General features: G+C 40.8%; 2 protein-coding genes across 3 annotated transcripts in view; one reads left to right on the forward strand and one right to left on the reverse strand.

The window, feature by feature from the left end:
* The window catches only part of WDFY4 (WDFY family member 4), a 142,665-nt gene that overhangs the window by 108,055 nt on the left and 18,973 nt on the right, over positions 1-15,637 (forward strand). For both annotated transcript variants that reach the window (XM_065671835.1, XM_065671836.1), the window contains exons 48-53: positions 3,234-3,276; positions 4,095-4,214; positions 4,769-4,886; positions 5,592-5,701; positions 10,940-11,093; positions 12,524-12,615. In XM_065671835.1, the coding sequence (XP_065527907.1) occupies positions 3,234-3,276; positions 4,095-4,214; positions 4,769-4,886; positions 5,592-5,701; positions 10,940-11,093; positions 12,524-12,615 (637 nt within the window). The remainder of the gene's footprint in view (positions 1-3,233; positions 3,277-4,094; positions 4,215-4,768; positions 4,887-5,591; positions 5,702-10,939; positions 11,094-12,523; positions 12,616-15,637) is intronic.
* The window catches only part of VSTM4 (V-set and transmembrane domain containing 4), an 88,771-nt gene that overhangs the window by 6,578 nt on the left and 66,556 nt on the right, over positions 1-15,637 (reverse strand). The window lies entirely within an intron of this gene.

Raw genomic sequence — 15,637 nt, forward strand, 5'->3', positions numbered from 1 at the left:
AACTTCACCCCCTCTTGAAGTTTGGTTATTTACATTTATAAAGCACTTTTGTTTCTTTTTCAAACCAGCCTTTGATTATCTATTTATTTTTAAATGAACTTACTGTGGTTGATTAGCTGCAGTTGGTCTACTTTGAGCTTTGCTGTGCTGGCTAGAGAGGTGTTGGCAGGAGGAATGCTGATGGATTACCATTGAGAAGGGAGGAACAGGCTTGAGCTGGTAATGTGATTCGTGTTCTGAGCCCTTGTGATTCAGCAAGGGAGAATATAGAATTCTAGATCTCTGGGAAGTTGAAGGGAGCATCCTGCCTTGTCCCCTGAGACCCAGAAGGGTAGCTCTTACAGTGGAGTGACTATATTTAGCCTTGACTGTTTTCATGGCATAGTGAAGTTGTCAACATCTTTGAGTTTGCTTCCAAAGTTCAACTGGAGGATTGTTTTGACCCTTGTAGAGTCCTTATTAACTGTTTAGGGCTTGTGACAAGCAGAGCAAGAGTTCCACTAGAAGGTCATGGCACTCACAAGTCAGCATATATGTATTTCACAGAATTTCCACGATATACACACAGACTTGCCCAGATTAGTCCTTTGTGTAGTATTTTTTAATGCTCCCACTTTGAATGTTGGAGGACTGATGTATTCAGCAGGCTTGTACATTACATTATCCCCTGCTTCCTAACTCAGCCATAAATCCAAAATAAACCTGCGTGGTTCTAGTTAGCCAGTCTGCCCTTGTGGAAAGGGAAGAACCTAACTTGATGACAAACCTAACTTTGGTGACAAACACCCTTATCCAAAACACTTCAAGCAATGTCAGGAATCCTGATCCTGTTCTATCCCTTTGAGATACACTCTTTGATTTCCAAATATCTGTTGGAGACCTTAGAAAGGGCAGTGGGGCAAAGCTCTGTGAAACCCATGATAGTTCCATATGCTGATCAGGAGAACTAAACAGAGCTTAAGAGTTGTAGACCATGTGCTAAAATTGGTCCTGGGTTTCATGTTTGTTCATGGAATAGGTTATTACTTGGGCTATGTAAAATACTTCCCTCAGATACATGCTTTTCTCTGAAGAGAGTGCCTAAGCAAGGGATAAAATACTGTGTTGAGTAAATGCTAGTGTTTTTTTTTTTTTGTGTACACTATTAACTGATCCAGGACTGAATAAGCAGTAAAATAATGCGTTATAAACATGAGAGGTTGTTTACTACTGCAAATTCAATAAAACTGTAATGATCATAGACCATTCTGGTACTTTATTTAGATCTTTGAGGCTGCTTTAAGCCTACCTTTTCTGTGGGTTTCTAGTGTGATCCAATACAGAGCACAAGTGTGCAAAGTAACAGCTAGTTATTCCTGTAGCAGTTTTATAATCTATGGCTGAATTGATTTCCTTCACTTTAGGAAGTTGGTAGTCCTGCCTCTGGCTGCCACCTTAGAATTAGTTTAAAAATATACACTCAAAGGGAGAAGCATCTCCTACCACCAGTTATATCGTATCACATCAGTAACCCTGTTTACTTTGGCAGATCAGAAGTTTCTTTAATCCATTTGCTGGTTTTAGTTGGGATAGAATTAATTTTCTTCATAGTAGCTGGTACGGAGCTACAGTTTAGATTTGTGCTGAAAACTGTTAATAACCCAGGGGTGTTTTATTGCTGAGCAGTGCTTATGCAAAGTCAAGGCCTTTTCTGCTTCTTGCCCCACCTCTCCAGTGAGTAGGCTGGGGGGTCACAAGGAGCTGGGAGGGAATGCAGCTAGGACAGCTGACCCCAACTGACCAAAGGGATATCCCATGCCATATTGCATATGCTCAGCATATAAAGCTGGGGGAAGCAAGAGGAAGGGAGGATGTTTGCCACGATGGTGTTTTTCTTCCCAAGTAACCGTTGTATGTGATGGAGCCCTGCTTTCCTGGAGATGGCTGAACACCTGCCTGCCAGCAGGAAGCAGTGAACTAACTCCTTGTTTTGCTTTGCTTGTGTGCACAGCTTTTGCTTTGCCTATTAAACAGTCTTTATCTCAACCCATGAGTTTTCTCATTTTTACTCTTCTGATTCTCTCCCTCATCCTGCAGTGAGGGGAGTGAGTGAGCAGCTGTGTGGGGCTTAGTTGCCACCTGGGGTTAAGCCACGACAATCCAGAAGCTGTCAGTTGTCTCAGTTTGGTCTCTAAGAATTGGCAAGAGCAAGTCCAGATACTGATACACCTTCTAGTTCAGTGTAGGTGAAATGGGACTTTTGTTTGCTCAGAATCCTTAACCCTTTCATATTTCCAAATGATTTCCCCTGTTTAGAGCCAGCCTTCAGCTGGTTTGGTTATTTATTTAAACTTGTAATAAAAAGTTGCATTTTGAGAACAAAGAAAGTGAAAAAAAAACCCCGACATTTACTCTATTACTTTAAAAAAATACAGAAATGGCAGCCCCCTTTTTAAGGACTGTATTTGTTTCAAAGTGCTTTGTGCAAAAAGAACATCATTGATATGGAGACTGAGACACTTCTGTCTTCAAGCCAGTATTTTCGGAATGCTTCAGAAAAACGTGAGCCTTTGAGAATCAGGCTTCAGAATAGAAACAGACAGCCTTAATGGTACCTGTCACTAGCACTCCAGATCTACAATGAGATGAGACTGGGAGCAGACTGATTAACAGTGTGGCTTAGCTCAGAGCAGCTGAGGAGGTTGCTGTTCCCATCTGTCCATCTGCCTCTGCTGCAGGGGCATCTTCTCTGCCTGTGAGCCAGCTTCTGAATTCTTGCAGTTTGCCACGTGGCATCACCACTGCAGTTCACAGTGGTATCTTAGGGCAAAAAGAATCCATCCTTAGCACCACTGCCCTATGTCCTTCTTTTTCCTTGACTAAATATCATACTTTAGGTGGCACTTCATTCAGGAGCAGACTGGCAAGTAGGAGAATCAGGGAGTCATAGGGAGAGTGACTGACAGTGATAAATTCATCAGCTATCTGAAGCTAGACCATCTCTGTTCATCGGGCAGAGCCTTCCTTCCTAATGAAAGCAGTAACAAAATTTGATTGCGCAGCACTAACCTAACTGGTGACCTTCTGGTTTTGGAATTATTTTGTCGCTGATAAAACCTCAGTATTCTTCTAGTCTTGGTGTTCTCTTATTTCTGTGGGATGAAAGCAGGGGAACAGGGAGCACAGACATTAGCGTTGACTTTCTCTTATTGTTCTGAAGCAGACTATTTCAATTGAATGCTTGTTCCATACAGGAAGCACTCAGGAGGGGAAAAGACAATGCTCCAGAAGTGGCAGGTAAGCTAAATCTTGGCTGCACATGGTTAGGCAAAGAATTTCAACACCAGTCTGTATGTCCGCACACAGATACGTGTGTGTGTGTGTGTGTGTGTGTGCATGTACTTCAAGGCCTAAGCTTTTGTTTCGCTGCTTGAGGTGAGGTTATTGGCAAGAGGAGCAGAGTATTTACATGTGGTTATTGCAGAGGTTTTGCTCCTCCTGCTGTGAAACATATGGTGCTACTGTCTGGCAGATTAGGTGTGATTTTATGTACATTTTTTAAACTGAGACCAAAGACAGCCACCTAGTTGAATGACTTCACAGATCATGTGTACATCTAAATCAATGCACCTCTTGTTTTCCCTGATGTTTTACTGAGCTGGGAGATGCATTTACTTTCCTGTACCCCTGATCTTGGTAACCCAAGAAACACTGAAGAAATCTATACCTTCTTGTTTATATGTAGCACTTAGTGCAGCCTTTTCTGTATAGGCAGTTGTCCAGGATTTTCCAATATGCAGACTACATGCATTTGGCTCACGTTTAAATTGGGAAAAAGTGCTCTGTTATGCAAATACAGCATAAAAGCACTGCGTGATTATAGACAAATGCAAATGGCCTGTCTGAGGAAGAGCCAGAATAAGGACAGATTCAATTGAGTAGATTGTTGTATATGAGATATTGTACCAATCTGAATGGCAATGGATGATTAATTGCACTATTTACAATTCTTGTCCTGGTGTACCTGGGAATCACAGGGCTCAGAGGGTACCTTTGAGGCATGGTGTTCAGGGGTGAAGTTAGGGATCTTAATACTTGTTTTTTTTCTCTGGCAGAAAAGGGAGATCAGCAACTTTGATTACCTCATGTACCTGAACACATTGGCTGGCCGCAGCTACAACGATTACATGCAGTACCCTGTGTTTCCATGGGTCCTCGCTGACTACCACTCCGAGGTCAGTGCTTGCTGCAGCTTTCTGTGCTTTCTGTGGCAGCACCCATACGGTGGTTTGTTGAATGATGCCATTGAAGCAGAGGGGCGTAAACCAAGGGTCTGAAATTTGAGATAGTTAATCTGAAATGTGTTGATTCTTCATAGAATAGCCTTATCTTCAAACCAGCATGCTGAGGAATCACGTTCTGCCTCAGAAAGGCATATGAACACCTGTTAAATACGTACCTAGTTAAGGAAAGGCTGCATTGGCTCAGCACACAGGCTGGGACAGGTTTCTGTGACCCCTGACAAGGTGGTTTGGAGAAAAATGCCTTGACAGCAACTTGCAACCTGCCAGATCATTTGTGAACCTCCTTGTACATCTTTCAGTGGCACATGCTGCTACTCTTTCCAAGTGCCATCCCGGTTCTGGAGATGGGAGTTTTAGTAATGAAACTGTGACCTTCTTCTACAGGTGAAACTTCCAACGCAGCTGTGCTATTGTTCAGTGTCACTGAGCTGAACATGATGACTAAGACTCTAAAAATCTACATCTTTGCTGGTTTTGCTTTTCAGATACTAAACCTTACTAATCCTCATACGTTTCGGGACCTGTCAAAGCCCATGGGAGCACAGACTGTGGAGAGGAAACGCAAGTTCATCCAGCGCTACAATGAGGTGGAGAAGAGTGAGGGTGAGTGGTTTAGGACATTAACAGACAGCAGAGGCTTGAGGCCCTCAGGGCCTTTAGGGATGCTCATGAATCCCTTGGAAAATGTCACCCAAAAACTTTCCAGAACTGTGGCTAAGGGAAGCACCATGTCAAGGTGATCTGCTCACTTCTGGATACAAACTGGTTGAGGATTCGAATAGAAAATACTCCTGCAGCTACTGCCTTATGTGCCTTTTACTGCTGCATTCTGTCCACTTCCCTTGGGCAGGAAGAGAGGCTACAGCAAAAAGCAATATTCCCTGGAAAAGACTGTGCTGTTAGCCAGGCTTAACACATTAGTCTCATTTGTTAGCTAAGCTACATACAGAAGACTGCTGCATGCAGCTTAGCTAACAGCTACTTTAAGAAAAGGAAACAGGATGCTGAGGTTGTTGAACTCTGGAGATCAAGACTTTTTCTGGCACTAATGGGGAAAGGGATGGTCTGGAAAGTAAAAGACCTTATTTTTCAGAAAATGAAATGTGGAAGGCAAAAAAAGAGCATACAGAGATGGTAGTAACTGTCCCCATTAAATGCAAATATGCAAAGTGTGCTTTTGCTTACAGATCCTCAAACATATCTGCTCTACAGACCTGCTACCTATTTAGTTGTGCTATGGTAACTGGATGCTATGGGCTCGAATTGGTGATATTTTGCACTGGAACATGATTTCTGTCCAATTTCCAGGAGATCTGTCAGCACAGTGCCATTACTGTACCCACTACTCATCAGCAATTATAGTGGCATCTTACCTGGTACGAATTGAGCCATTTACCCAGACCTTCTGTTCTCTGCAGGTAAGGGGGCAAGATAGCTTCAATACTACACCTCAGTATGAACCATGTAACAGATTATAGTGGCTGCATAGTGTATGGGGACTAATTCTTTTGACATTTTCTGTGGACTCTGGGCTCAGCGAGGGCTCTCTGCTATGTCTGTTGAATTCAGTGAAAATATCTTCATGGGAGCATGATTGATGCCGGATGATCTTGTTTTCTTTAAAGGGAGAAGGTTTATTTACTTTTGGCCCTGTGATGCCTTTTGCGAGAGCTGAGGCACATAATCACTTAGACAATGTTTTACTATCTGTCTAAACGGAAGCTTCAGACTTTGGGGCACATGAGACTTTCATGGTAGGTATTCTAAAATCAAGTGTCCATACATTAATGCAGCTATGGGCAAGAACTTGGGGTTAGCTGTGGTGGCATAAAGAGCATTCCTGGGCCATTTGAGGATGCACAAGTTATAGTGGGTGGGGAATGATAGGGATCCTGGGATCAGCTCCCTGACAGATAGAGAAGTGGAGTGAGTCTACATCCACTTCTCCAGAAGGAATATTTTATTTTAGCTTGTTTTGAACTTGACACTGTTTAACGGTGCCAAAAGCACTCACCATGAAATTTAATTTCATAGAAAACGAACTTTGACCTTGTGTTTCCCAGCTGGTCAGCATAGAGGCGCACCAAACTTCCTGATTGCTCCCTTCAGCAGGCAGTTGATGATGCACAAGCACAGACGAGGGCTTTAGCAGACAGTTGTTCCCTTTATTTCTGTAATATATGTTGTGTTATAGCACACTCTACCAGGAGGACAGATCCTTAAAAGTGTATTTTTTAAGGAGTGTCCTGCTGAAATGTACCTATCCTTATGGAGCAATGTGAGACAACAAGACCAGAACATTCCACACTCAGAGACTTCTGTATGTATGATAAGGGCTGGCCATGCCTCCTGCAGCTTTCCAAGTGCTTTGCTGTTGTGCTGGTCTTTATTTTTTTCTTTTAATGAACTAATACAAATAAAGTGCTGTGCTAATTAAGTAATAAGCCCTATGATATCGGCTGTTACCAGCAGTAGCTGATGGGTTAGTGAACCACCTGAGGCAATAGTTACCATCGCACTCTGTGAGCCATATGTTAGCTGCAGTCATGAATGACTGTGGAACAGTTATTTCTTGTTGTAAACAACAAAGGCTGCTGTATCTCACTGGCACACTTTTCATGCATAACAAGTTCCCAGGCTGAGTAGCTGCTTTACGGCTGTGATTATGTGTGATTAGCAGGTAACCAGTGTTTTTTCTGGGAATAGTTTTCTTCAAAGGCTGCTGAGAACTGAAGCACTCAATTTTGTCTGGATACGGACCCAGTGAAACTCTTGAACTTTTTCCATTCTCATTCTTTTGCCCTTATGTTGTTGCATGTTCAGCTGAGCTCATTCCTGTCAGTTCCCCTAGGTGACTGGTCCTATAGTGACATAGGAATTGCTAACTGTGAGACCTAAGAACTGTATTATTAAGGCAAGAGCAGGTTGGAAAACAAGTACTCCCAAACTTAAGACCTTAAAAGGGTGCTGAGCTGGGAGCTGTGAAGGCTTCTCAGCATCTTAAAAAGTGGAAAAGTAATACTTATAACTGCAAACTGCCAGTCTGAATGCACAAGGAAGTGTGACAATTTGGGTGCACACCTTGTGAGAAATTGGTGTTGGCGTAACATCCTGTTTTGAAAAATTTGCACATGACCACAGAAGGCGGCAGTGAGGAAGCTTTGCTTCTAGTAAGGGAGCTGTACAGGAGTTTACAAAACCTTATCTCATGTTTCGTATAAGCGTATTGAGATCTGACTCTGGAGAAAAGTGTGTATGTGCATTGCATTATTGTACTGGAATGAGTGAAAAACTGGGTTGTCAGACAGCTGTTGAAGGGTACCTTACACTTCACCTTAGTCAAGTGTCTCCTGCAATCCTTTCAGGAATTGGTCTCAGTATGACAAAAAGCAGCAAAGATTTCTGTGTCTAGTGTCTCTGTTAGAAAGGCATTCTAGAACTCCATGGCCTCAATAATTAGTGAGACTTGCTTCTGATTCAACTTGGATTTATTTTTTTTTTTTGGCCCTTGTATTCTTATCCCACTGGTGTTGCATTTCAGCTAGCAGGCTGATCTCTCCTGGAGTTTACCTCTCATAGCTACTTACAGAGAATAGGGTTCTTACTTTTCATTGTGGGCTGACTCTCGAGCAGTCATTTAAGCACTGTCTGAAGGTAATTGCTTCTTAGCATCTCTGGGCATGTAGTAAGGCTTTGCACCTTCACAATTATCTCTTAGAAACACTTTGAGGTCTTTGGATTTAAAGCACCACCAAGTATCAGTGATGCTTAGGGTTATAAGCATGAGAAGTTCTAACTTCTCTCTAGAGATCGCTTTGACTAGTTGCTTTGTATATACCCCACTGAACTCTAGTTTTAAAAAGCGTATTTTGATAGTATTTCTGATGACAGTGTTAGGCCTCTGCTGAGAAGAAGGAAAACAGAGACTTGTTACATTTCAGAAAAGCCATGAGAGTTTGTGTCGACTTGCAATCTAAAGGCATAAAGCAATTCTTGATACTTTTTTTCCCTTTCAGTGCAGTTTTTGCATTCATAGAGAGAGAAAACTCATTAATTCTGATATAAATATATGCAAATAAATTTATTAATATAGGAAATGGGAAAATCAGTTATTGCTTCCTTTATAAATAATACAGGCTTAAGTCTTAAAGTTATTACTTTTCCCTAAAATGAATTAGACAGCCAGGGAAAAAATCACATTTTTTCATGGTGGTAATATCTTTAACCAGATTTGTCGCGCTAACAGCATTTCCTATGTATATATTATTTTTATTTAATACAGGTAATCTTTTTATTACAAATCATATTGTTTCTCAGGAGATTACCATCAGCTCTCATAAAAGCTGCAAAAAAAGATGAAAAAGCATCTATCACCACCAGACACAGCGTGCTGTGTGCAGATTAAATATACAAAGCCCTTTAATATGCTTCAATGAGATACTTGTTAGCTGTTGATTTATTTATAGTCCTTCTTCTACTCTGTTTTAATTTCAATTTGAATTTGACTCCAAGGGTCCCTGCCTAGTACTGATCAAGAACAAGATGACCTTGTGCAACAGATTAACTCCAGCTAGGTTTACTCATGTGATTAGCCACTTTCTTACTCAATCCCTTGAGTGGGTGTGGGAAGGCTTCACAGTTGTCAGTGGCATAAGGAAGAAGGACAAGGGGATACAGCAGAACATGATGTCATTTAGAAATGAGGCTCAACCAAAAGCTGGGTCAGAATTCACCTCAGGGAAAACAGGGACGGGTCTTTCCATCTGGAATATATATGTTGACTTTTGGTGAGAATCTATCTCAAAAGACAAGCAAAGAGATGTGGCTTCAGAACTTCAGGTTTATTGCCTCCTGTGTTTTGATAGATTATCCATGAGGGTAGTTTCTGCCTAACAAAAGATACTGCAAAAGTTATTTCTTGACTTGCAGTTTGCAGACTTAGCAGAATTTGTAGATCCAAAGGAACTGCACTGTAAGTATGCAGGTACTCAGGGAGTCAAAAGCGCAGTGCTTCTTACCATCAGAAACCAATCTGGCAACTGCTGTACAGGGTTCATCCAGTCTGTGGGAGTAGGATCCCATTCATACAACATGAGGATCCTTAGATGTAATTTTTCTATTTAATACATTGCAAATCAAAGCTTCAGCTGACTGTTGTGCAGGACAGCATCCTCCTCATCTGACACATGCAACAGTCTACAGGCAGAGAGAAAACTAACCAAAAGCTATCAAATTTTCCCAAGAAGTCAGACACAGACAGAACCTGACTGCATCTCACATTCATGAACCCATTTACTCTTGCACCAGCTCTGGGTTTTAGTGTCTTCATTCTGCAATCTCAGTGGCTTATTCTTTTTGCCCAGTGAAACAGCTTTGAGGATTGAATGGTTGAGGATAAACAGTCATTCATACATTTTCACTGTACTGCAGACTATTTAAAGTTACTTGTTCTATCTCTGTCAATCTCTCTTGAGCCCTGACAGTGAGATGTAGTGTTATGTCCAATGATGTATAATTCAAATTAGTTAACCCCAGTGACAAGTACCTGTATTAGCTTGGGAGCATGCAGGAGCTGGGCAACTGTATTGCTGCCAGAACCTGACCTAGGTATTAAGAAACAGTTTGGTTCTGTCACATAAACTGTTAAAAAATCAGCTATTTCCTGAAACACCTTGTTCTTTCTGACAAACTCATTCAGATGATCTCCAAAAAAAACCCAAAAAAAACAACCCTGATTTAGTTATTTTCATTATTGTAGAAATTTTATGTTAAAAAAAAAATTAAAAAAAATCCTTTCATGCTTAATGTAGGAATCCTTACATAAAAGTAAACCTGGATTTTCACAAATGCCTACAGTACCTGCAATCCCATTAGATAATCATGTATGGTTCCAATGTAAGGCATATAGGCTTCGTTCACTCAGTTATTTATTTTCATTCTTCTCGAGGCCTTGCTTCAGAATGATGTCCTCTGCTACTAAGGCTGCTTTTGTCTAGTGTTTGACTCTCATTAAGCTAAATGTGTTTAAATGCTCTCAGGATGTGAGGTAGTTTGTTTCTTCTTCCTTACACACCAATTCTGCTTGGGACCCAGATGTTCTTCCTTTCTTCCCCTCTTTATGCTGTCCCTCCATCCCATAAGGAATGAACAGTCCCTGCAGGTTCCTGCCCACTGTGCCTTTCCTCTTTGGCTGTACCTGATGAATGTTATTTCAGTTGCGCCCCGCCCTCCTTAAGTTTTTTCTCGTGTATGATTGTTTGCAACTGTTTGGGTCATAACTGAAGTGAAAGCACTGAAGTTGTGTCTACTGCTTGCAAATCACTTTGGGGAGAAAGGAATTAATTGCCCTCAGAAGCATTAGTGATGGGTATGCTGATGTTCTCCAGTTGCCCATGATTATTTCTGCTTGCCTTGTGTTACTGAAAGCTATGCTAAGACTCCAAGCTTCACAGTATTCTCAATCTCCATATCTACAAATTAGGTCTAAGACAGTCCCTCATCAAAGATCAGTAAATGGGGTTGGGACAGATCTTGAGATATCACCTAATCAAATATGTGATAAGGTAATTATTGCAAAGTTCATTAGGATTCTGCATCTGCTTTTTATTTAACAGATTATTCACAGTGCAGTCTTTCTATCTGTCTCCATTTCACAGGGCGGGAGTTTCGATGTTGCTGACAGGATGTTTCACAGTGTCAAGAGCACGTGGGAATCAGCATCAAAGGACAACATGAGTGATGTCAGGGAACTCATCCCTGAATTCTTCTACTTGCCAGAATTCCTAACCAATGCAAACCACTTTGAACTTGGTAAGTTCTAGCAGGGATTTCAGTGCTCCCCTTCTGCTCCCAGCATCCTGCCGGGGAAAATTATGGAGATCATATGTTGAGAGTTGATCCCTTGACTATGTGGACTGATGAGGCTCTCCAGCAATAAGAGATCAATTTTTACCAAAATAACACTACAAGAATACAAGCTTCTGACAGCTGAATGATATCAGAAGAACCAAGTTTCCAGCTCAGAAAGGACTGTATTTCCTCTTAGTTACTATACAAAAGAGTTACACATTTTGTCAGACAAAGACAGATTTTTATATAAGCAATTTAGTTGGCTGCTTTTGAAACTTTGGGCTGTATCATCACATCTATGTTGCTGTGAACAATATATTAATTTTAATTTTGGAGGCAGATCAATTATTAAATTGTGTCAATGAAAGGTGAGGCTTTTTAAAATCTGATGTGAGATCACAAGGTGATTAAATTGGCTAAATGTCCTCACTGCCATCCTGAAAGGTTCTGTACAAATTGCATGAATTTGATATACTGTCCCTGACCTCAAACAGCATCATAATCCCTTCTGGATGTACATTGCCTCTAGACCTTTCTGCATCAGTGATGGAAGGTCAGAGAGAATCCAGAAAAAAAATATAGTATTCAGAAATAGGTATGGCAGTCACAATTCACTTCACTTTACAGAAAATTCACAACTCAGTGGAATGAGACATTCTAAGATAAGAACAGAATGGAAAAAAAAGGTGTTAGAAGATTGTTAAAAGATAAGAAAGCATTGGAGTAGTTTTATCCTGAGAGGAGGCCAAGAAACAGAGCCTGGCTGAAATCAAGTTCCAGAGACTGACCTGGTGGGAATTAAGGGACCTAAAAGGACATGAGAATCTTGACAGTAGAGGACAAATATAGAGGAAGATTTTACAACAGGCAAAGCCAAGAACCTAAGTCTGTTCATTGCTACACCATAAAGAAACTTGCCGTTACAGACCTGAGCCTCAACTCAGATTTTAATGCATTCAGTTGCGCAACCCTGTGCTCTGATTTAAGAACACATGCGTGCCTTCTGAAAGGAATCACATTGCAAAATCTTGAGAATATAATCCCCCTGAGTGGCAGATTTAGTAGGAATATCTGGCAGTTAGGCCCACAGGATTATGTATAAAACCGAAATTGTGCCAACAGGTTTGTCTTGTCCGAGTTTGTAATCTGTGCTAAAATGGTTTGTGCTGAGAACATGCTTATTTTTACTGTATTAATGACAGTTACTAGAACATCTTCTCAGTGCTTTATTAATGGATCAGAATTCCCAGGAGAAATTGTTTCTGCAGTGTTCTGTGGCACTATATTTGATGTAGAACCTGAAACTTCATGTGAGAAAATCACCTCAATTTCCTTTGACTTCGGTGTTTCAGAAAAGCTGCAATATAATTCTCCGTTTGTGATTCATGCAGGCTGCATGCAGGATGGAACAGTGTTGGGAGATGTGCAGCTTCCTCCTTGGGCAGATGGGGACCCCCATAAATTCATTCTCCTACACAGACAGGTCAGTGAACATCAGGATTTGTGACAAAATGCTGAACTGGATCCCAATAAAAATGAAATTCTGAAGGCCAAAGTCACAAATCAAAACGTTAGCTGCAAATGCATCCTGCCTGCGTGGAGTTTGTGTGAGTTCTTAACTTTGCATGTCTACTTGTCTGCCTAACAATTCACCCTGAAACAAGGCCAACTTTCCACACCAGGTGAGGTTTATATCTAGGTCTGTGGTATGGATCTATTTCAGTCCGTAAGTGGGTGTGAACATAACGTAATGCATACAGACAGCATTTATATGCATGCAGTTTCTTGTTGTTGCTAACCAGCTCTGTTTTTATTTGAACTATCTACTTCCATCTGAGTCATGCCAGGACTACAATTATTTTTTTTGTTTTGGAGGGAAAAGCTAATGTGATTTCCTGCCTTTAATGGAGTCAGCCTTGGCAATTCAAAAGCAAATAGCTTTAAGGTCTTGAGACTTACTACAATTAGTGCTATCTATTAATAGCTAGAAAGTCTTACCTTTTGTATGATGTCACCTGCTATGTAGTAGTGAGTGCAAATGCAATTCTGTATGAAAGATGGTGCATTGAACACAGACTGCAGCAAACTATCTTGGTGCAGGCCTCTTTGTTGTTGCTAAGAAGAGGAGGGGCTGTACTACTGTGCCCCTGTATTACCTCGTCAGATTTTCTCTGGCAAAAGGAGTCAATCTGTATTTGTGAGTGCATGCAGATTGTTGATGTATACAAAAAGTATGATGATTCTCTTTGTTAGCATTGGTGGAACTAAACAAATAGTCCACGATTTTCAAGCCATTGCATCATCCTGCTTTGTCGTGTACCTTCAGTTTCTGCTTCAGTGGGTTCTTCTCACCTCTCCTATCCTGCCCTTGGGGGTTCAGCTTTCGCTCTCTATGATCTCTTTGTAGGTGATTGTATCCAAACCTGTGGATACAGCTATCTTCTCTATTTTGGTATCTCCAAACAAGCCTTTCCTCAGCTGACCCCTCCAAATGCTGTTTTAAATTCTCTGACCTCTGACCTGGGTAAACATGGATATGATCTAAGCCTGTGCTTGCCACATTTTTGTGTAGTAGTCCTGCTTTCATTTCTTTTTAAGGACAGTTGAGTATATAGTGAGATACTTAATTTTTTTGGCTTAATCAATTAAAAGGTTCCTGTTAGTCTCTACTGTGAATTCATGACCTGAACACTTCCTATCTGTGTCAGAACAATAATGCTAAAAAATATTTACAATGACTTAAATTTCTGTCTTGCTACTTTACTTTTTTTGAAATGGATAACTTGTCCATATATTTATTAAAAATGTTGTTTTCAATCATTTGAAAATGGGATTGAAAGTAGACATCTGCCACTTTTTTCCCCAGAATCCTGCCTCTAATATATGAAAGATTGTGAATTAATGGTATTTCAAGTTATGTGCTGTGGAGAATAGCTGCTTACTATTATTAGCAGGTCTCAAGTATCTCCATGCCTAGTGGCTTGACTGTGGTGCGTTGCCACACAGTTTAGTAACCTAAGCCAAGGCAGCACATTGAATTTACAACATATTCAGTAACGAATTAGACCCTTTGCAGAAGCTCCATTAATGTTCTTGTCCTTTGTTTTAATTTCTATTTGTGTAGCAATTACCTGTGTAACTCAGATCACAGCCCCATATTACTGGTCTGACAAGAACATAGTGGGAAGACCTGCTGGGGAAAAAATGTGTGGAAGAGGTTTTCACCACAAAACTAGCCAAGTGGAAATGGGAGTGTGTCGGTAGTAACAAGAAAATTTCTCAATAAATCCTTTCAATTTTCTTTGTTATCAGAAAAAATCAAAATGAATTTTTCATTGCAATGTTTATATTGGCTTACAGGTTGAACTGAAATAGTATTTGATAATGTAGCTGTTATAACTAATACTATATGGTATAGGTATATAGCCTCATTCTTAGTAAAATAAAAGGATGTATTTTTTCCAAATTTGGAATTGGGGAAGGGGAGCAAATTTTAATACATGAGAAAACTTGAGAGCTGGTCTTTTTTGTTCTGATTTGGAAAGAAAATACTATTCAGTGTCTGAATTTCTCCCAGAACCTAATTCTCATTTTTACATGTGCCTGCAACCACATGATGATACACTTACAATGAGGAAGCAGATCCTTGTGTAAGTACTGTGTGCACTGCAGGCTTGCTGCTTAACATACAGTCCTTACTAAAATGAAGAGTTGAGCTTAGGGAGTGTCCAATCTCTTCACTTGCAGGGAAGCAAGTCAGTGCTACCTACTGCAAATAGGTTTTGACCACTGAGGTCATGCAACAGTTCCCTGGTGTTCCCCCGTGACTCTAGCAAAGGCGTGGAGGTATAGAGGCTCTCTGGTTTCTTTCTCTGCTCTCTCTCATGCTCTCCAAGGTGCTTAGTCTCTGTTCTTCAGTTTCCCAAATACAGGAAAGACAACACTGTCCTTCCCTAACAGAGGTTGCTACAGACAGAAAAGCATGGATGCCTGAAAGCTGCTGCGACTTTATGTTGTTGTTTTCTTAAAGAAAAATTTAGGGAGAAATACTGTCTCTTACATTGTGGCTTGTTTGGAATGTGAAGTACTGAGCTGTACTCTTTACTGCTTGTGTAATGGAGAGCACTCTGAAGGCACTTAGATACAATGAGGAACATCTGCTTTTGCCTTACACTTTGGAGTAAGGGTGCAGTTTGGAAATTAATCTATCCATCATCCCTGCATAGCATGGGTTTGCTCTCATTGTAGAGCAGTCTCAGATTGTGTGAACTAGATTTGGTTTGGATGAAATGAAACCAAAGGCTGCACTTCAGTTGTGCACTCCAGATGCTGGTGGCAGTCAGCCTGTTGGAGCAGACTAGATCTAGTTTCAAGTAAAGCTCCCACAGTGCATGTAATGGGGATACTGGGCCCTCTCTACCATCTGTTCCATTCTACAGACCTGCTTCCACTGAGCTGCACTATTTGATAACATTGGCACAGCTGATAAAGCCACACAACTTTTA

The sequence above is a fragment of the Lathamus discolor genome, chromosome 3 (assembly GCF_037157495.1).
Source record: "Lathamus discolor isolate bLatDis1 chromosome 3, bLatDis1.hap1, whole genome shotgun sequence".
In the NCBI taxonomy this organism is placed as follows: Eukaryota; Metazoa; Chordata; class Aves; order Psittaciformes; family Psittacidae; genus Lathamus; species Lathamus discolor.